The following is a 21,893-nucleotide window of genomic DNA, read 5'->3' as shown; positions in this document are numbered from 1 at the left end:
TCTCACCCTGTTGCTGTTAAACTACGGGGATTAATAAAGGTCCATCTCATCTTATTCATATTTAAGAAAATAAATGTATATTAGGGCTGCATGATGTGGAAAGAATGTACTTTATTTTGACTGATTATGCAGTTGTATTATGATTGTGTGTGTGTGTGTGTGTGTGTGTGTGTGTGTGTGTGTGTGTGTGTGTGTGTGTGTGTGTGTGTGTGTGTGTGTGTGTGTGTGTGTGTGTGTGTGTGTGTGTGTGTGTGTGTGTGTGTGTACCTGTTTGGTGCGGCGGGGGGCCGGGCTGCTGGGGGCGCTGCCCTTTAAGGGGACCCTGATCTGATCCTGGGGCCGCTCGAAGAGCTCGGGCCTCAGAGAGGGGAACGTCTCGTAACTGTAACCATGGAGACCGTGAAGAAGTTTAACATTAACAATTTAACATTATATTTACAGTGGTGTGTTCGGGCCATAGTGGGATACAACATATATATTTAATATGATTTATTAATAATCATTCCTGAGAAACAAAGCGTGGACCTTCCCTCACATTAAAGTGGTAACTTCACTGGGTCACTATTTTATGAGAAAGATTGTGAATATTCTTAGAGATGAAAGAAAAAAAACTAGAATTTTGTCAGAGATTTAAGTGGTTGATAAACGTGAAAAAAAAAAACACAAATTAACAACAAAAAAAACTTGAATATTTCAGGATTTAAAAAAAGGTACATTTACGAAAAAAAAACACAAATTAACAAGAACTTTTGTTGAATATTTCCATATTTTAGGTGGTTCATTTACAAGAAAAAAACCCCAGAAATGAACGTAAAGATTTACAGATTTTAAGAGAATTATTGGCGAGAAAAATAAATGAAATAACTGTTATATATTTCGAAGTAATGAAGTGGTACATTTCCACAAAAAATAGATCACAAATGATCGAGAATTACATTTCCGTCCATTCACTGATGGAAGAGGTGCATTTATAAGAAATACTTCAATATTCTCCACGATTAATGGGAGCAGTATGTTAACACGATATTTTATTTGTAATGTGGTGTACCTGTAGAGGGCGGGGCACTCGGAGCCGTCCGGTTCCTGCGGTTCCTCCGGAGGCATGATGAAGACGGTGTGTTCTCCTCCGTGAGACTCGTCCAGGTCGATGAGACGCACCTCCTCCGGTTTCTCCACGTCCGTCTGAAGAGATATCACACCAAGAAACATGAGAAACACACTCAAAGAGTCCTCTCCTGCTGATGTTCAGGTGTATATCAGTATGTAGTGTCTCTACTTTAAAGAGTCCTCTCCTGATGATGTTCAGGTGTATGTCAGTATGTAGTGTCTCTACTTTAAAGAGTCCTCTCCTGCTGATGTTCAGGTGTATATCAGTATGTAGTGTCTCTACTTTAAAGAGTCCTCTCCTGCTGATGTTCAGGTGTATATCAGTATGTAGTGTCTCTACTTTAAAGAGTCCTCTCCTGCTGATGTTCAGGTGTATATCAGTATGTAGTGTCTCTACTTTAAAGAGTCCTCTCCTGCTGATGTTCTCGTGTATATCAGTATGTAGTGTCTCTACTTTAAAGAGTCCTCTCCTGCTGATGTTCAGGTGTATATCAGTATGTAGTGTCTCTACTTTAAAGAGTCCTCTCCTGCTGATGTTCAGGTGTATATCAGTATGTAGTGTCTCTACTTCAAAGAGTCCTCTCCTGCTGATGTTCAGGTGTATATCAGTATGTAGTGTCTCTACTTTAAAGAGTCCTCTCCTGCTGATGTTCAGGTGTATATCAGTATGTAGTGTCTCTACTTTAAAGAGTCCTCTCCTGCTGATGTTCAGGTGTATATCAGTATGTAGTGTCTCTACTTTAAAGAGTCCTCTCCTGCTGATGTTCTCGTGTATATCAGTATGTAGTGTCTCTACTTTAAAGAGTCCTCTCCTGCTGATGTTCAGGTGTATATCAGTATGTAGTGTTCTACTTTATAAGAGGTTCCTCTCCTGCTTGATTGTTCAGGTGTATATGTCAGTATGTAGTGTCTCTACTTTACAAGAGGTCTCCTCTCCTGCTGATGTCAGGTGTATATCAGTATGTAGTCGGTCTCTACTTTTAAAGGAGTTTCCTCTCCTGCTGATGTTCAGGTTGTATATCAGTTATGTACAGCCCCCCGAGTCTCTACTTTAAAGAGTCCTTCTCCTGCTGATGTTCAGGGTGTATATCAGTATAGTAGTGTCCTCTACTTTAAAGCGTCCTCTCCTGCTGATGTTCAGGTGTATATCAGTATGTAGTGTCTCACTTCAAAGAGTCCTCTCCTGCTGCTGTTCAGGTGTATATCAGTATGTAGTGTCTCTCCTTTAAAGAGTCCTCTCCTGCTGATGTTCAGGTGTATATCAGTATGTAGTGTATCTACTTTAAAGAGTCCTCTCCTGCTGATGTTCAGGTGTATATCAGTATGTAGTGTCTCTACTTTAAAGAGTCCTCTCCTGCTGATGTTCAGGTGTATATCAGTATGTAGTGTCTCGACTTTAAAGAGTCCTCTCCTGCTGATGTTCAGGTGTATATCAGTATGTTGTGTCTCTACTTTAAAGAGTCCTCTCCTGCTGATGTTCAGGTGTATATCAGTATGTACTGTCTCTACTTTAAAGAGTCCTCTCCTGCTGATGTTCAGGTGTATATCAGTATGTAGTGTCTCTACTTTAAAGAGTCCTCTCCAGCTGATGTTCAGGTGTATATCAGTATGTAGTGTCTCTACTTTAAAGAGTCCCCTCCTGCTGATGTTCAGGTGTATATCAGTATGTAGTGTCTCTACTTTAAAGAGTCCTCTCCTGCTGATGTTCAGGTGTATATCAGTATATAGTGTCTCTACTTTAAAGAGTCCCCTCCTGCTGATGTTCAGGTGTATATCAGTATGTAGTGTCTCTACTTTAAAGAGTCCTCTCCTGCTGATGTTCAGGTGTATATCAGTATGTAGTGTCTCTACTTTAAAGAGTCCTCTCCTGCTGATGTTCAGGTGTATATCAGTATGCAGTGTCTCTACTTTAAAGAGTCCTCTCCTGCTGATGTTCAGGTGTATATCAGTATGTAGTGTCTCTACTTTAAAGAGTCCTCTCCTGCTGATGTTCAGGTGTATATCAGTATGTAGTGTCTCTACTTTAAAGAGTCCTCTCCTGCTGATGTTCAGGTGTATATCAGTATGTAGTGTCTCTACTTTAAAGAGTCCCCTCCTGCTGATGTTCAGGTGCATATCAGTATGTAGTGTCTCTACTTTAAAGAGTCCAGCGATATTAAAGTGAGTCACGGTGGTATTCCCGACCTTTTGGACGCACTCGTCGAAGAACTCGAGGCAGGCGTGGCGGTCGCTGACGAAGGAGCACTCCTCGACGAACTGCGTGAACATCTGGGTCCTCGTCAGCTGGCCGTAGATCTTCTGCTGCGTTCGGTCCCGAGACTTCAGGAAGCCTGCAGAGTAGAAACCATCCTGTCAGGTTATAGTGCGGGAGAGAAAGTCCCTCTGGAGGGAGCACAGGGACTTCAGCCTCTGCAGACCATTGACATGCACTGACACCGGGGGAACAGAAAGTCTCTCTCTCTGAACATTAATAACACAGATTAATTAAATTAATATAATACATTTAAACATCATCAAATATGATGTATATATAAGATATATAAGATGTAGGCAATGCAGCTCTATATGTATTCCAGAGCAGTATTTTTACTTTTTACTTTTCTCTTTTAAACCTTTGAGGATATTTATGATTGAGTTTTGGGAAGAATTGTTTGTGTACAGGTTCAAAAGTTGGGCATTGTGGAGGAAGAGCTCTGTCTCCACAGCAGTTCCTCACTCTGTGGGCATGATCGCTCCTCTCTTGGCAGCCATGTTGTCTTGTACCTGTTTCTATGGCCAGGCTGTGTCTCTCTCTCTCTGTCTCTCACCTGTCTCTCACCTGTCTCTCTCTCTGTCTCTCACCTGTCTGTCTCTCTGTCTCCCTCTCTGTCTCTCTGTCTCTCACCTGTCTGTCTCTCTGTCTCCCTCTCTGTCTCTCTGTCTCTCACCTGTCTGTCTCTCTGTCTCCCTCTCTGTCTCTCTGTCTCTCTGTCTCTCTCTCCCTCTCCCTCTCTGTCTCTCACCTGTCTGTCTCTCTGTACCTGTTTCTAAGGCCAGGCTGTGAGCACTCTACTTTGTCAGCATCCTCCTGTGTGTAACATCAGTCCCTGTGCTCAGGCTGCCAGTGTGCTGTCTTTGTAGGGCCAGGTAACACTGCATTTTACTTTGTGTTTGGGATTCAGTGTTCCAATAAGTGAGGTCGTTTTTTGTGTGTTTTGTTATAATCTGGTTGACTCTAATACAGTGGTTCTCAACTGGTGGGTCGCGACCCAAAGTGGGTCGCGGAGAATCCCCCCAGACCCCCTGCTGGGGTTGGGGTTTTCAGCATGTGTGCCTTTTTATATAGTTCAGCTTTGATTCCATCATCTCATTAAACCTTTTTTAAAAGCATACTTTAGTTCTGTGAAGGGATATAAGGGATATAAGCACTGTACTTCACTTTTATTAATATTGTATGCTCAAAAGCGTATATATTACAGCACGATTTTTTGTTGAATAGATTTGAGTGCTTCAAAATGTTGGGTCGCGATGTATTGACCAAGTAAAAAGTGGGTCCCGAGGCCTGACCAGTTGAGAACCACTGCTCTAATAGATGTGGGCTCAGACTGGTCCTGATGACAGTCTGAACCGGTTTGTGAACAGAGTGTCAGGACCAGCTGAGAGAGGGGACTCTTGTTCATCTCTTCATGCTGCAGGGCTTTGTGGTGGTAGGAGTGGGGCTCACTTTCTTTTAGATGTAGCCAATATTTAATTGATCGTTTCTGGATTTTTATTAATAATGGGAAGGTGCCTAATTCCGCTCTGCAGGAGGATGCGGTTGCAAAACTCATTGTGAGCATTTTCAATTGGATGATTTTCCCATTTGTCAAACGTTTGCTTTGTTTGAGGGCCTTTGCTTCCATCGAGTAGGATGGGTTGAGTTACTGATTAAAGTCATTTAAGCCCAATTACAATTTGAATGTGAATTTTCTCTCTCTCTCTCTCTCTCTCTCTCTCTAATTCATAAAATACATTAATAGGAAAGAAAATATGATATATATATCAGATATATAAGATGTAGACGGAGACAAACTGTCCTGCACCAATGCAGCTCTCTTCATATTTTCTCTTTGGAGGATGCTTGTGACTGCGTGGCCTCTCACCCTGCAGGTTGAAGAGCGAGCTGCAGTCGGTGGTGGTGTCAGACGGGGCCTGGGTGATGGGCAGCAGGAAGGAGCGGTACCCTCTCAGCAGGACGCTCATGAAGCGCAGGAAGGCCTCCTGGATCTCCAGCTCCAGCTGCTTCTGGCTGCGGTAGATCTGATCGTAGTCCGTCAGCAGGAACTCCAGCGTGGCCTCCTCCTGGCCGGGGGTGCAGACTGCAGGGGACACGGGAACCTGTCATTACAATATGCTCCTGGGCCCAGAACTCTGACCCAGAGACTCACATCCATACTTTATATTTTTCAAATCATCTTACTCACGTTGAAGTGTGAAGCACTTTGAGATGACGCTGTTTTTAAAGTGTGCTATATCGTGAATAAATTGTATTATTATTATATAAATACTTTCTAACCCTTTTACTTTAGTATTTGTACACTGTAGTACTGCTAGTTTTACTCAAGTGAATGATCTGGCTATTAGTCTGAACTCTTGTATTTATCCAAGTCAAAAGCTCAACACCACAAAATACAGATCATTAACTCTTACACACAATATCATCATGAGTCACACGGAGCATATTGTTTCACTGTTTAAACACAGAAATAATATACAGTATAAATCCCCTCTACATGATATATAACTGAAGTGTGTTTGTGTAAATCAGTGTTTCTCAAACTTGTTCATACCAAGGACCACCTAACTCCACAAATATCCAAAATCACATCGTTTCTCTAGAACAGATTACAAATCGCCTGAAAATGGAACAAACAGGTGGCAACATGTGTGAGGAAGGGGTTGCGCTGGGCTATATCAATTGAAAGTGAAACTTAAACTCGCTCCTTTGCGGAGATATTCCCGCGAGAGTGCGGAAAACTCTAATTAATTAATTAATTTCTAATGTGAAATGTTACCAATATACTCACGGACCACTAGGGGGCGCTCACGGACCACACTTTGAGAAGCACTGGTGTAAATGATTAAAGCTCAAATTCTGTTGGCGTCAGCTGACAGAGGTGTTAGGATTCATCTTGTTCTGGAGTTGATTCTTCTCTCAGAGCTAAATACACGGGGTGTTTCTCAATGTCGAGTAAAGCTGCTCCGAAGTACTGTTCCAATCTCCAGCATACTTGGAAATCTACCGAGCCCGGCGTACTCCGTTTGGAGAAACATCGAGGCTGAACATGAGTAGACTCCGCGGTCTTAAAATCCCCACAATGCTTTGCGCACGGACCAATTTCCCCAAATCTGTGGCGGAAGATGTAAGAGGCGGGGCCTCTCATATGACGCACACCTGCACACTTGCTAGCCTGTTCCACTCTTCGTTTTCCGAATGCCAGGAAGTATTCTTGACTCGCTTCTGAAGCAAGTGACTCGGAAGACATGTGCTACCAAGCAAGCGTACTCAAGATTGAGAAACACCCATGGTGTCTGGGGTAGAGATCTTCAGAAACACAGAACATGTTTTGTTCTCCGGCCGAAGCTCCAAATAAACCGTCAGTGTTTCCATCAAAGTTCCTGCTCTCTCTCCGTGTCTCTCTGAGTCTCCATTGATGCAGAAGTTTCCATCACACAATACACTTCCTGTTTCAGTTAAAAAGTAAAGCCCTCTAGCGAGAAATTCATGATGGAAAAACTGACATATCGACTGAGACTGCAATGTGAAGAGAAATGGGAGAAATGGTCAATGTTTAAGATTCAAACCAGCGACAAAGATCCTGACTGAGAGGAACCGTTCTGACGAATGGTCAAATGAGAGCGTGACCTTTTGTTATATTTTCCATCCTCCCTGCGTGTCACTCACTCTGCTCCAGCGTCTTGTGCAGGTTGGTCAGCGTGTTGAACAGCGTCTTGCCGGGTTTTCTGGGTAAAGATCGCCATGACAGCGGCTTCTTGTCGTCTGACCTGAAAAATAAAAGTTAAATAACTATATTTTTATTTAAATCGCCAAAAAAACCCAACTGATCAGATCCAGAAAGTGGCTGCCCTCCTTTATTCACTTGGAACTCCCTCAGTGGGCTCTTCTCCTCAGCGCTCTGGTTGCTCTTGAATGGTATATTGGTTTACTAAAAGGCAGTTGTTTTTATTATTGTTTATTTTGTGTTCTCACCTTTATTTGTTTGTGTTTTGTGAGCTGCGCTGTGTGGTTCTGGGTTTCTCTGCAGGTTTTAAAGTGATTCATAAATAAAGTTGGATTGGATCCTGAGTGACGAACGCGTTCTAATGAGAGATTATATTTGTAAATCAATTCATTTTAAACGTCTCATTTCAAAAGAAATGTTCGTATGAATTAAAAATAATATTTACTTTACACTTTATTGACTTTATAACTGTATTTTTTACATTATTGTTTTATTTTTTTTGAAATGTAATCATGATTCAAGGCTTCTTTTAAATTCCCTTTTTATGTTTGTATTTTTCAATATTTGACCTTTCATTTTATTAATATATATATCCTCCTCACACACGTTTTATTCAGAGGAAACATTAAACACAGGGTCCTGCCATGAGTGGCCGGTACTCTGACTTAAAGTACTGCAGTATTTGATGTACTGACTGGAAGATGGTGTTGGTGTCCAGGTCCACACACACCACGTCGGTGGGGGGGTCCTCCAGGTCGAAGTAGCTGGAGTGGACGCCCACGATGAAGGGCATCGGAGCCAGCAGCACGGCCGCCATCTGCAGCGGGCAGAGAGGGATGTAGGGACAGATCCAGCGCAGCGGGAAGCTCATCTGCAGAGAGATGGGACGTTATTAACATCTGGGGAGGGACGGGACGTTATTAACATCTGCAGAGAGACGGGACGTTATTAACATCTGCTGAGAGACGGGACGTTATTAACATCTGGGGAGAGACGGGACGTTATTAACATCTGCAGAGAGACGGGACGTTATTAACATCTGGGGAGAGACGGGACGTTATTAACATCTGCAGAGAGACAGGACGTTATTAACATCTGGGGAGGGACGGGACGTTATTAACATCTGCAGAGAGACGGGACGTTATTAACATCTGCTGAGAGACGGGACGTTATTAACATCTGGGGAGAGACGGGACGTTATTAACATCTGGGGAGAGACGGGACGTTATTAACATCTGCAGAGAGACGGGACGTTATTAACATCTGGGGAGGGACGGGACGTTATTAACATCTGCAGAGAGACGGGACGTTATTAACATCTGCTGAGAGACGGGACGTTATTAACATCTGGGAGAGACGGGACGTTATTAACATCTGGGGAGAGACGGGACGTTATTAACATCTGCAGAGAGACGGGACGTTATTAACATCTGCTGAGAGACGGGACGTTATTAACATCTGGGGAGAGACGGGACGTTATTAACATCTGGGGAGAGACGGGACGTTATTAACATCTGGGGAGAGACGGGACGTTATTAACATCTGGGGAGAGACGGGACGTTATTAACATCTGCTGAGAGACGGGACGTTATTAACATCTGGGGAGAGACGGGACGTTATTTACATCTGGGGAGAGACGGGACGTTATTAACATCTGGGGAGAGACGGGACGTTATTAACATCTGGGGAGAGACGGGACGTTATTAACATCTGGGGAGAGACGGGACGTTATTAACATCTGGGGAGAGACGGGACGTTATTAACATCTGCTGAGAGACGGGACGTTATTAACATCTGCACAGAGACGGGACGTTATTAACATCTGCACAGAGACGGGACGTTATTAACATCTGGGGAGAGACGGGACGTTATTAACATCTGCAGAGAGACGGGACGTTATTAACATCTGCACAGAGACGGGACGTTATTAACATCTGCACAGAGACGGGACGTTATTAACATCTGGGGAGAGACGGGACGTTATTAACATCTGCAGAGAGACGGGACGTTATTAACATCTGCAGAGAGACGGGACGTTATTAACATCTGGGGAGAGACGGGACGTTATTAACATCTGGGGAGAGACGGGACGTTATTAACATCTGGGGAGAGACGGGACGTTATTAACATCTGCAGAGAGACAGGACGTTATTAACATCTGCAGAGAGACGGGACGTTATTAACATCTGCAGAGAGACGGGACGTTATTAACATCTGCAGAGAGACGGGACGTTATTAACATCTGCGGAGAGACGGGACGTTATTAACATCTGGGGAGAGACGGGACGTTATTAACATCTGCAGAGAGACGGGACGTTATTAACATCTGCAGAGAGACGGGACGTTATTAACATCTGCAGAGAGACGGGACGTTATTAACATCTGCGGAGAGACAGGACGTTATTAACATCTGGGGAGAGACGGGACGTTATTAACATCTGCAGAGAGACGGGACGTTATTAACATCTGCAGAGAGACGGGACGTTATTAACATCTGCAGAGAGACGGGACGTTATTAACATCTGCGGAGAGACAGGACGTTATTAACATCTGGGGAGAGACAGGACGTTATTAACATCTGGGGAGAGACCACCAGTAATCCAGCTCACACTGTCAGCTCCTCGAGCCTCAAAGGGCGGAGCAGCGAGACCCGCAACGTCCCGCCAACACGGCACCCAGACCCCACGCAGCATTCTCATCTGCTTGTCATTACTGGTGTCATTTCCTGGTTGCTAACAAACGCCATTGTAACACATAAACACTGATGTTCCGCTGTAACGGTGGTGGACTCATCAGAACAGAGTGGGCGAGCTGACCAATCAGAGCACATTGGGCTCACAGGGAGGGGGGGGCAGGAGCTCCAACAAGCCGTTTAGGACAGAGAGTGAACACACATACTATACGGAGATGCTGTATGAGAAACCAATGTGAGTTTGGAACATTGAACAATGTGAATCTATTCTAGTAGAACTCAACAATGGAATTATGATCAGCAGAAATGGCCGTGACATGGGACCTTTAACATCTGCAGACAGACGGGACGTTATTCACTTCAGAATCAGTATCAATATCTGAGACCTATAGTACACTGATGAAATACAGTATAATATGGGACCTTTAAAGGCTGCGTCAGCGTTCAGCTCGATGCAAGGCTGATTTAAGACGTTTTTAAAGAGGCCCTATTCTGCTATTCTTCCTGTAGTGTGTATAGGTTTGTGTGCATGTAAATGGTCTGTGAGTGTGTGTGTGTGTGTGTGTGGTGTGTGTGGTGTGTGTGTGTGGGGTGTGTGTGTGTGTGTGTGGTGTGTGTGTGTGTGTGTGTGTGTGTCTGTGAGTGAGTGAGTGTCTGTGAGTGAGTGAGTGAGTGTGTGTCTGTGAGTGTGTGTGTGTGTGTGTGTGTGTGTGTGTGTGTGTGTGTGTGTGTGTGTCTGTGAGTGAGTGAGTGAGTGAGTGAGTGTGTGTGTCTGTGAGTGAGTGAGTGAGTGAGTGAGTGAGTGAGTGAGTGAGTGAGTGAGTGAGTGAGTGAGTGAGTGAGTGAGTGTGTGTGTGTGTGTGTGTGTGTGTCTGTGTTTGTGTGTGTGTGTGTGTGTGTGTCTGTGAGTGAGTGAGTGAGTGAGTGAGTGAGTGAGTGAGTGAGTGAGTGAGTGTGTGTGGTGTGTCTCACGGAGACAAGGGCCTCGCTGACGGAGGTGAGCACGTCAGGCCTCAGAGAGTGCAGCAGCAGCTTGTGTTCGGTGAGGACGGCCAGCAGCAGAGTGCAGGCGTTCTCCGGACCGAGGTTCTGCAGCAGCTTCAGGAAACTCGCCCCACTACACACACACACACACACACACACACACACACACACACATTGATACCATTATAACTGGCTCTGTGATAACATTCATCATTATTACAAATTATGAATAAAAACAAAGTAAGCTTCTTTAAAATATGTATACAATTGTAATACAGATCACACACACACAGAGACTATGTGTACTTTGCTTGTGTACTTGTTGTGTACTAGTACTGCAGTGAAAGTACCTGAGGGGTATCGGAGAGGAGACGGGCTGGCAGAGAACCAGGTTATCATAGGGAGACAGCTGTGAAGAAACACACGTTAAATCACTGCTAATCTCACACACACACACACACACACACACACACACACACACACACACACACACACACACACACACACACACACACACACACACACACACACACACACACACACACACACACACACACACACACACACACACACACACACACACACACACACACACACACACACACACACACACACACACACACACACACACACACACACACACACACACACACACACACACACACACACACACACACACACACACACACACACACACACACACACACACACACACACACACACACACACACACACACCACCTGAGAGATCAGCAGTTAAGTATTTAGTCATTTGAAGAATCAATTATTTTTGCTCATTGAAATCAATGAAACGACTGCTCTGCTCTGATTGGACACAATAACCCAGGTCGGGTCGTGGTCTACGGGGAACGAGGAACAATCAGAGACATTCAAACACAGGTTTAAGGTTTGGAGCGTTTACCTGAACGAGGATGCGAGGCCGCTGCGGGGAAGGGAACGGGACGTTGTGCATGAAGCTGGAGATGTGTCTGCAAGGATAAAGAAAAATACCATGAATAAATATCCTTCACATGCTAAATGTTAAAGATCTCCTATCAAGCTATATTTAGGCATATTTTATGGGTCTCAGATATATACAAATATATAAAAAACATCTGTGACGTGTTTTGCTCAAAATACCAAACATCCCTCACATCCCTCTGTTTCAGGCCTGTTGCTAAAGGGCTGATTCTGGGTCCTTAGAAAGAGGACTCAGATACTCAGCTAAATGCTGCCGTGATTAAACTCCATATCATGTTCCAAACCACATGAAGGATTCTTCCTGAAACAGTATGGTTACGGCCGCCGCCTCCTCTCTGCCCATTAGCCTGTCTCTAAGTGTTTGCAGCTGTGTGTTGTTTATGTATATGAGCTGTGCCGTTGCCCTGACGCCATTGGATGCCGGCTTCCTGTCCCTCCCCCGGTAGGCGTGACCGAAGATCTGGATTGGAGCACGCCGGGCCCGACTCTCCAATCCCCGCACACACCTTCCGGGGACAGATACAAGACTGTGTGCACCTCAGTTAGTCGAGAGGTCTGCATCTGTGGCAGACGTCTCTCGGTACATTCTGTGTTAGTTCTGTTAACAGTGGTCAGCTAGGTTGGTGGTCCTTTTGTTTTGATTGAGGCTGCTTGTTGCCAATGTTATTGCGCACTTTCATTAAACAACTTCCTATTATTTCAACTGGTTATATGTTATTTTCCACTTTCCACGAACCGGGACGTCACAGTACGGAGCTCAAACTCTCTCTCTCTCAGGTTTACCACACGGTGAGTTCCTTTTGATTTCCTGCTTCTTCACACATGCTCTCTCCAGTACAGGTTAGCTCTGAGTGCTAGCATGCTAATGTAAACACAGACCATATTACGTCCTAAACAGTCGGGCATTGTTTCTGATAGCAACGTTTCTGATTGGATATTACGTCATATCGGACGCAAATCTGGATCAGCTCCGTTGTTCCCCCGTTTTTAGAGATGTGGGTACGGAGGAAAAGAGAGAGGGTTTTATTTTCTGACGCTGCGTGAGTCTCCCGTCACACCGGGGACACATAGTGATGTATAAAGGACATTAAAAAGTACACTTTGCATGATAGGAGAGCTTTAAGATGTGACTGAGTGTGAAAGATAAGCGGCACTGACTTCTCGAGCGGCAGCACGTGGGGTCCGGAGATGGAGTATCTGTAGACGAAGGTGAGAAACTTCTGGAAGACGGTGAAGAAGGGCCAGTGTGAGAGGACGCAGATGCTCTTCTTCACCTGCAGGCTGCGGCTGCTGATTGGCCGACGGTCGACGACGCTCAGCAGTCCGAGGCGAACGCTCTGCCGCTCCGACAGCAGGTCGCGGGAGAACGACTCGTAGAACTGGATCGCTGCGCCGTACACCTGCAGCGGGGGTGAGAAATGCACTCATTTAGATTATATTCAAGGTTACAGGCTTTTCTGGTCATGTGTTCAGAGCTACAGTGAAGATCTGAGGCCACAGGCTCCTCCCACTGAGCAACACAATAACACAGATACAAGAGTGCAAGTCAAATACAAATATAATAGAAATAGTGCAAGAGTAGTCTATATACAAGTCATTGGAATATGATATTTATTTTTATATTCACTGATTTTGCAAATGCGAGATAAGATGGAACTTTATTAATTTGTTGAAAATGTTCACATCATTTTCTGATAGGTTTCAGATATTTTTGACCAATTTTTATACATTTTCTTCGACAACTTTCACACATATTCCTGTTACCTTTTGTTGATCATTTTCACATAATTCTCTGATATTTCAGACACATTATTTTATGATCTTTGGGGGAAATCATCACATATATTTGATGATCACATATACCAGTTACCTTTTGGCTAATTTGTTGAAAATGTTCACATAATTTTCTAGATATTTTTGACCAATCTTCTTGGACAACTTTCACACATATTTCTGTTACCTTTTGGGTATTTTCTGTAAAAAATATTCACATAATTCTCTGAATGCTTACAGACAAATTGACCGATTTAATATTATTTTACGGACAATTTTTCACACATATTCCTGTCACCTTCTGGGTTCTTTTGTTGAACATTTTCACATCGTTTTCTGATATTTTCCAGACATTTTTGACCAATCTTTATACATTTTGGGTATTTTCTGGAAAGAATTCACATTTTTTCAGACGTTTCTGACAAATTGTATTAATTTAATATTTTTTATTTATAATTTCACATTTACTTCAGACACCTTTTGGCAATAAAAAAAAAAAAAAAAATTGTTAATAAAATGTGTCAAATCTGAAAATAATGTTATGAAGTTTTGAATATTTCTAAATTAAATGTTCACACATATTCCAGTCACCCTTTGGATATTCTATTGAAAATGTTCACCTAATTTTCAGATATTTTCGAGACATTTTGACCAATTTAAATAATAGTTTGGGAAATTTTTCATTTATATTTTCACATTTATTTCAGACACCTCTTGGGTTTTTTCTGTAAAATGTCCACATGACGTTCAGATAATTTCTTATAATATTTCGTGTGCGTGTGCGTGTGCGTGTGTGTGTGTGTGTGTGTGTGTGTGTGTGTGTGTGTGTGTGTGTGTGTGTGTGCCCACCTTGTCCCCGCAGGCGGAGGTGAGCACGAAGGTGGAGAACACGGGCAGCTGGTACTTGGTGTTGAGAGGCCAGCTCTCCACGGTGACGCCCATCGGCAGACAGAACACCGGCACCGACTCAGGGAGAGGGAACGCCTCGAGGTCCTCCTGAGGGTACCGGCTGAGCAGACCTGAGATCAGATATAACTCTAAATCAGCCTTTAGTTCCACCTGGAGTAAATCCACAAGCTACCCTGCAGTATACAAAGTCATTCAAACTAGCTGCACCTTTACCAGCTTTGAGAACACTTTCATGATCAATCATTATAAAACATATCATATATATTATTCTGAAATGGACCAATCTGCACAATGACTACTTTTACTGTCGCTACTTTCACTATATTTTGATGAGAATACTTTTCTACTTTCACTTGAGGAACATTTTGAATGCAGGACTTTTACTGCAACAGAGTATTCCTACACTCTGGTACTTCTACTTTTACTCAAGTACAAGATCTGAGTACTTCTACTTTTACTCAAGTACAAGACCTGAGTACTTCTACTTTTACTCAAGTACAAGATCTGAATACTTCTACTTTTACTCAAGTACAAGATCTGAGTACTTCTACTTTTACTCAAGTACAAGATCTGAGTACTTCTACTTTTACTCAAGAACAAGATCTGAGTACTTCTACTTTTACTCAAGTACAAGATCTGAGTACTTCTACTTTTACTCAAGTACAAGATCTAAGTACTTCTACTTTTACTCAAGAACAAGACCTGAGTACTTCTACTTTTACTCAAGTACAAGATCTGAGTACTTCTACTTTTACTCAAGAACAAGACCTGAGTACTTCTACTTTTACTCAAGTACAAGATCTGAGTACTTCTACTTTTACTCAAGTACAAGACCTGAGTACTTCTACTTTTACTCAAGTACAAGACCTGAGTACTTCTACTTTTACTCAAGTACAAGACCTGAGTACTTCTACCTCCTCTGGATAGGATTACTTCGTCATGTTTAAACGAGCCGTTGCACATAATGTGAAAATAAAGTAGAAATCAAACAGAACTAAAGAGTACAAATATATAAAAAACGGTGAAATCTGTCAAAAAAAACAATGAAGGAGTTACAGCTAACACAATTGAAAGTAGGATATTAACATTAAGTGTGTTAGCATATTGAACACAATATAAATGTAAAATGTATAATCTGTATATATATACTTTTTTTTTACTTAATTCTATTTTTCTCGTATATTTATGACTTTTTGGGAATTTTTCAGTTCGTTTTTTTCAAATATTTTGGAAAAATATATATAATTTCTATTTTTCACACACTTATATTTTCCTAAATAAGTAACAGAGGATTTTATTATATCCAAGAAACAAAAAAATGCATTATTTATTGTTATTATTAATTTATAAAACATATGTATAGTTTCTTTTACTTTAATTATTCTCATATATGTAATAATTGAATTAATTGCAGTTTTTCTCTCCACTGTGACCTCAGCAGTAATCTCAGAGAATAACGGATTTCTATAATGTGTGAATATTTCAGAATCACTCCCGCCCACTTTTGGGGGAAAACAACGCTTTCATTTGAACGGCGGTCAATAGAAATTCAGAAGTTTTTGCCAATCCGATCAGAAATGTTTGAAAACCATGTGCTCTGTGGCTTCAGGCTCGATCGCCGTTCAAATGACAGTTTTGTTTTCCCCCAAAAGTGGGCGGGGCCGTAATTTGACGCATGTGTTACTCTCATGTATAATAACTTAGAACAGACTGTTGTTCAAATAAACCACATGTCTCTCTCTTCTCTCTGTTTCCTGTGTGCAGAGATACTCACTGGCTTCGTACAGCAGGGCGTTGGCTTTGGCCACGGCTCGCTTGTAGCACACGTAGAGAGCCGGACCCCACTGCACACACACACACACACACACACACATCATGTTAACAAGAAAACATACATATAACACACACTTTATTAATGTAAGACCTTTAAAACACACATACAGTCATTTCCAACCAAAACAGAGAGAATAAAACAAACTAAAAACCAGCAACTAAAACATCGTAAAACCAATTAATGAGGTTTTATTTTTGCTTTATTTCTAATCACATTAATTAAATATCTATATAAATGCAGCGGTCTAAGACAGTCTAACCGCACGTGATTTGAGAATGAATCAAGATTGAGGAAGATTGTATTCCTAATTTCTCAGTTTTTTTACTTTTTAGTAGTTTTGGAGAAATGCTCAAATAAATTGACCCCCACTGCGTTCATAGGAGCTCAGACCCTCCTTATGAGAGCTCAGACCCCTCCTTATGAGAGCTCAGACCCCTCCTTATTGGCTCCCACATAACTCCAACCCTGGTTAAGACCCTCTACCCTCCACAGACACTCACCATGCATTCAAATAAATAAATTAGCAAATTAAAACACAAATATCCACCAGTTTCACAAACAGTTAACTAAATGTATGAATTGGCCAATAACCACTTCTGTCTGTTGAATTGTAATCAGATTAGTCACTGAAGTACAGGTACCCCTACTAAGACCCTATAAAGTGATAAAGTAACTATTGAAACAGGATATCACAGTAAAGAGTTGAGCATTAGTATGAACATGTTATATATACATATACTAAGCCCCTCCCCCACGCAGACGCTCACCATGCCGGTGTTGAGGTTCTTGTCCACGCGGCAGAAGGTGTGCGGGGCGACCTCTGCCTTGCCGGGCAGCAGCAGGGCGATGTCGGTGACGCCCAGCGTGTGGAGGCCCTGAGAGTCCAGCGCCCGGCGGTACATCAGGAACACCCGGTGCGCCGCGGGGCCCCCCCCCGAGCTCAGGGACGCAGAGCGGCTGTAGGGCGTCGTCTCGATCACGAACCAGCCCGGCTTCAGCTGCTCCTTCCCCTCATACAGCACCCTGAGGGCATTCAGAGCTCAGTCAGTCTCAACCAATCAGCACTCAGTCAGTCTCAACCAATCAGCACTCAGTCAGTCTCAACCAATCAGCACTCAGTCAGTCTCACCAACAAAATAAAACAGAACTAAAGAGCAAAATATATAAAAGTCGACAGTTGTGAAATCTGTCAAATAAGTTACAGTTAACATTTTACGTCTGTTCGGGGACTTGAACCTGCGACTCGGCTCACAGTCCAAGCCCCTACTGACTGAGCCACTGCCGGACCTTTTTAGTGAGCCCTTCTGGTTATTTCCCAAACTGCAGTCAGGTATTAATTCTAGTTCCCGTGTGACAGGAAGTCCGTTGAGTGATTCTGAACGGGCTCCAGTGAAGCTGACCTTCATCCAGCCTTCACTCGTAGAGACCTTTTTATCTTCAGGTGATCTATCTGCAAGGGATCCATTTCATATTTACTAACTGAGACATGCAGCTAATAAACAACAATAGAAGGGTCGTCCCCCCCCCAGAGAGAGAATCAGGGAGTGTGTCTGACCCGAGGTCGAGGATGGGGGGCTTGTCCCGCCCCCGCCGGTAGCACAGGTACAGGTGAGGGTTGTTGATGATGCCGGCGCTCAGCTCCGCGCTGTGTCCTCCCAGAGTCCTCTCAATGCAGGTGAAGCCCTCCGGCACCTCCTCCCCGAGACCCCGCGCGATCACCGCCAGGTCCGTCACCGACTCCACCGCCCGGCCCGAGGAAGAGGAGGAGGAGGTGGAGGAGGAGGAGGAAGAGGAGGTCTTCCCGTCCTCGTCCAGCGGCTTCCAAGCCCCCCCAGGGTCCAGACCCGCCACCACAAAGTAGTCCACCAGCTGCGGACATTTCTCCTCCGTCATGCCGCCGCTCTGCGCTCCACTGCACACACAGAGAGAAGGCTTTATTCACCCAGAAGGAAACACAATGAACACAGCAGCACAATAGGCCAAGTCAATCTTTCAGTTTGTGAGAAATGACGTTTCCAACAATCCCAAATACATGTATACCATATTAATAATAGTGATTGATATTGCACATAGTGGTGCTGTGGAAGTTCTCAGAGAGAGGTTAATAACTCAAAGAAGATATCTTTACACCACGGCTCAAATGTAATTGTTTTGTTAATATAATCCTTCTTATTTTGGTCTTGATTTTATATTTATTGTATTTATCAAATCTGTCTTATTTCAGTTTTGTAGGATGGTCAATGGACCGTACTTATTGTGCTTTAAACACGGCAGCATAATAATACAACTGTAAACTAACAGTGCAGCAAAAAGAGCATTTAAATATAAGTAAACACTAAAGGGAACAGCAGAAGAAGACGGGAAGTAAACACTAAAGGGAACAGCAGAAGAAGACGGGAAGTAAACACTAAAGGGAACAGCAGAAGAAGAAGACAGGAAGTAAACACTAAAAGGAACAGCAGAAGAAGACGGGAAGTAAACACTAAAGGGAACAGCAGAAGAAGACGGGAAGTAAACACTAAAGGGAACAGCAGAAGAAGACGGGAAGTAAACACTAAAGGGAACAGCAGAAGAAGACAGACAGGAAGTAAACACTAAAGGGAACAGCAGAAGAAGACAGGAAGTAAACACTAAAGGGAACAGCAGAAGAAGACGGGAAGTAAACACTAAAGGGAACAGCAGGAGAAGACGGGAAGTAAACACTAAAGGGAACAGCAGAAGAAGACAGGAAGTAAACACTAAAGGGAACAGCAGAAGAAGACAGGAAGTAAACACTAAAGGGAACAGCAGAAGAAGACGGGAAGTAAACACTAAAGGGAACAGCAGGAGAAGACGGGAAGTAAACACTAAAGGGAACAGCAGAAGAAGACGGGAAGTAAACACTAAAGGGAACAGCAGAAGAAGACGGGAAGTAAACACTAAAGGGAACAGCAGAAGAAGAAGACAGGAAGTAAACACTAAAGGGAACAGCAGAAGAAGAAGACAGGAAGTAAACACTAAAGGGAACAGCAGAAGAAGACGGGAAGTAAACACTAAAGGGAACAGCAGAAGAAGACAGGAAGTAAACACTAAAGGGAACAGCAGAAGAAGACAGGAAGTAAACACTAAAGGGAACAGCAGAAGAAGACGGACTGAAGGGAACAGCAGAAGAAGACGGACTGAAGGGAACACAGGGGACTCTGCAGAGTTTAAACGCTGGTTCATGGAAGGTAGAACTGGACTTGGGCGGTTAGAGAAACCCTCGATCAGAGCTGCCGTCATTTTAAGCTACGTTGCCGTCGCAGCACTTCCAGACGTTGGTGCGCACGGACTATTTCTTTCAAAAGCGGAAGCAATATGATCATTTTCAAATATTTTTAAATCCTTATTGCGAGTCAAGTCTTTGGTTTATTCAGTGTGAAGCCGCGCTCACTGTGTCGCCTCACATTATCCCTGACTCATTCATCCACGTGCACTGCCCTTGAAGTTCACTGAAATGAAACTGAGAGGGACGAGAGACACTGAAGATACACAGCAGCTGCACTAACACACACACACACACACACACACACACACACACACACACACACACACACACACACACACACACACACACACACACACACACACACACACACACACACACACACACACACACACACACACACACACACACACACACACACACAGCCTTAGAGTAGGTCAAAGTCCTGCATCTCATCAGCCAATCAGAGAAGAGACGGACAGCCTGCATCGCCCCTTTAATATCTGACTAAATTCTAACTACATTTTTAGAACTATGGTTCATTTCTTACCAATACTCTTAACATACATTTTCCATTTAGCGCTGAAGCGAATGTATTTATTGTTTACATCCAGCAGCTTTGTGTGTCTGGTGTCATGACCTTTAAAATGTTTTATAAAATCCTACATTTAAAGGATTTTATGTTTTATAAAATGTATTCAGTAACTCTTCAGTGAAAATTGTGTTTTCCACTTTTTTCAATAAATGTCGACTTTTGGGATTCACAGCGCTCTGGAGGTATTGGAACAATGAGTCAGACACAATCCTACGCACTCACAGATTGAATATAATTCAGCTTATTATATAATAGTGCTGCAGATAGCTGTACAAATCTTTCAAAATCCGATTCAGGCACCAACTTCTCCATGTTTATCCTCATGTACACTAAATTACACTCAATGCTGTGGGCAGTCCCCTCAGGAGCAGTTTGGGGTGAAGTGGCTTGAGTGTTATTTAAAAAAAAAGCTCGTTAGACACTTGAATTCTCTAAATTGCGCCCAAGGTGGACTAACTATCACCGCAGCCACGAAAAGCGTATTTATATCCAAGAGATAAAGATATTAATCACAGAGGTGATAAAGAGACACAGAGAGACTGGTTATGGTGGAGTTTGTTGACAAAATCAATATGTGATTAAACTGTGTGTGTGTGTGTGTGTGTGTGTGTGTGTGTGTGTGTGTGTGTGTGTGTGTGTGTGTGTGTGTGTGTGTGTGTGTGTGTGTGTGTGTGTGTGTGTCATGATGCAGTGAGATGCTGAAAGCTCTCTTATGTAACACTGAGTGTCTCTCCCTCCTTCCTCTGAACAACCCGGGGACGGAGAATGAATCATGAATCATATAAACGTGGAAGACCCTTCAGATATCTTTAAATCACCTCCTTATTCTGGTCTTGATTTTGTATTTATTTAATTCTAAAATGGGCTGCACTTATATAGCGCTTTATCAGGTCTGTTCGACCCCTCAAAGCTCTTTACATACGAGTCATTCACACCTAATTCATGCAGAGCAGCCACACACACACACACACACACACACACACACACACACACACACACACACACACACACACACACACACACACACACACACACACACACACACACACACACACACACACACACACACACACACACACACACACACACACACCACACACACACACACACACACACACACACACACACACACACACACACACACACACACACACACACTTTATGTGAACAACCCGATGTGTGTTCTTTGGACCTGAAAAGGAGATGGCTTTGTTTTTGTTACTTTCATTGCAATTGTATACATGTCTTAACTTCCTGTTTTATATACGACCATCTTTCGGAGGGATATGCTACAGTTTATATATCATTTTAAAAAGTTGATATAATAAAATATCGATACTTGGCGTCCGTGTATCGATACAATATCGCCACGCAAAGTATCGCGATACTATGCTGTATCGATTATTTCCCCCACCCCTAATGTACTATGTATTGATTATGTAACCTGTCCAATAAGGTGATTTGTATTTCTACAATTGGTTTGAACACGTCACAACGGCACAACACGCATTTGCACACACACACACACACACACACACACACACACACACACACACACACACACACACACACACACACACACACACACACACACACACACACACACACACACACACACACACACACACACACACACACACACACACACACACACACACACACACACACACACACACACACACACACACACACACACACACACACCAGTATCATCGACTGCACGGGCTGGGATCGAACAAACAACCTTCTTTCTCGTTGAAAGACGACGGCACTCACTCATATATATTTGTTTGT

General features: G+C 43.2%; 1 protein-coding gene across 1 annotated transcript in view; it reads right to left on the bottom strand.

Moving 5' to 3' along the window:
- Positions 1 to 21,893, bottom strand: part of LOC117476187 (DENN domain-containing protein 4B-like) — a 51,914-nt gene that overhangs the window by 14,825 nt on the left and 15,196 nt on the right. The window contains 14 exon segments of the mRNA XM_034122557.1: positions 268 to 382; positions 1,049 to 1,182; positions 3,292 to 3,437; positions 5,229 to 5,444; positions 7,031 to 7,131; positions 7,784 to 7,959; positions 10,753 to 10,897; positions 11,115 to 11,173; positions 11,686 to 11,752; positions 12,903 to 13,144; positions 14,367 to 14,536; positions 16,201 to 16,270; positions 17,028 to 17,283; positions 17,816 to 18,172. Of these exon segments, the coding sequence (XP_033978448.1) occupies positions 268 to 382; positions 1,049 to 1,182; positions 3,292 to 3,437; positions 5,229 to 5,444; positions 7,031 to 7,131; positions 7,784 to 7,959; positions 10,753 to 10,897; positions 11,115 to 11,173; positions 11,686 to 11,752; positions 12,903 to 13,144; positions 14,367 to 14,536; positions 16,201 to 16,270; positions 17,028 to 17,283; positions 17,816 to 18,153 (2,235 nt within the window). The 5' untranslated portion in view covers positions 18,154 to 18,172.

This window comes from Trematomus bernacchii, unplaced genomic scaffold (genome assembly GCF_902827165.1).
Source record: "Trematomus bernacchii unplaced genomic scaffold, fTreBer1.1, whole genome shotgun sequence".
Lineage (NCBI taxonomy): Eukaryota > Metazoa > Chordata > Actinopteri > Perciformes > Nototheniidae > Trematomus > Trematomus bernacchii.
The sequence above is the reverse complement of the archived record's forward strand: the minus strand, read 5'-3'. Positions and strand labels throughout refer to the sequence as shown.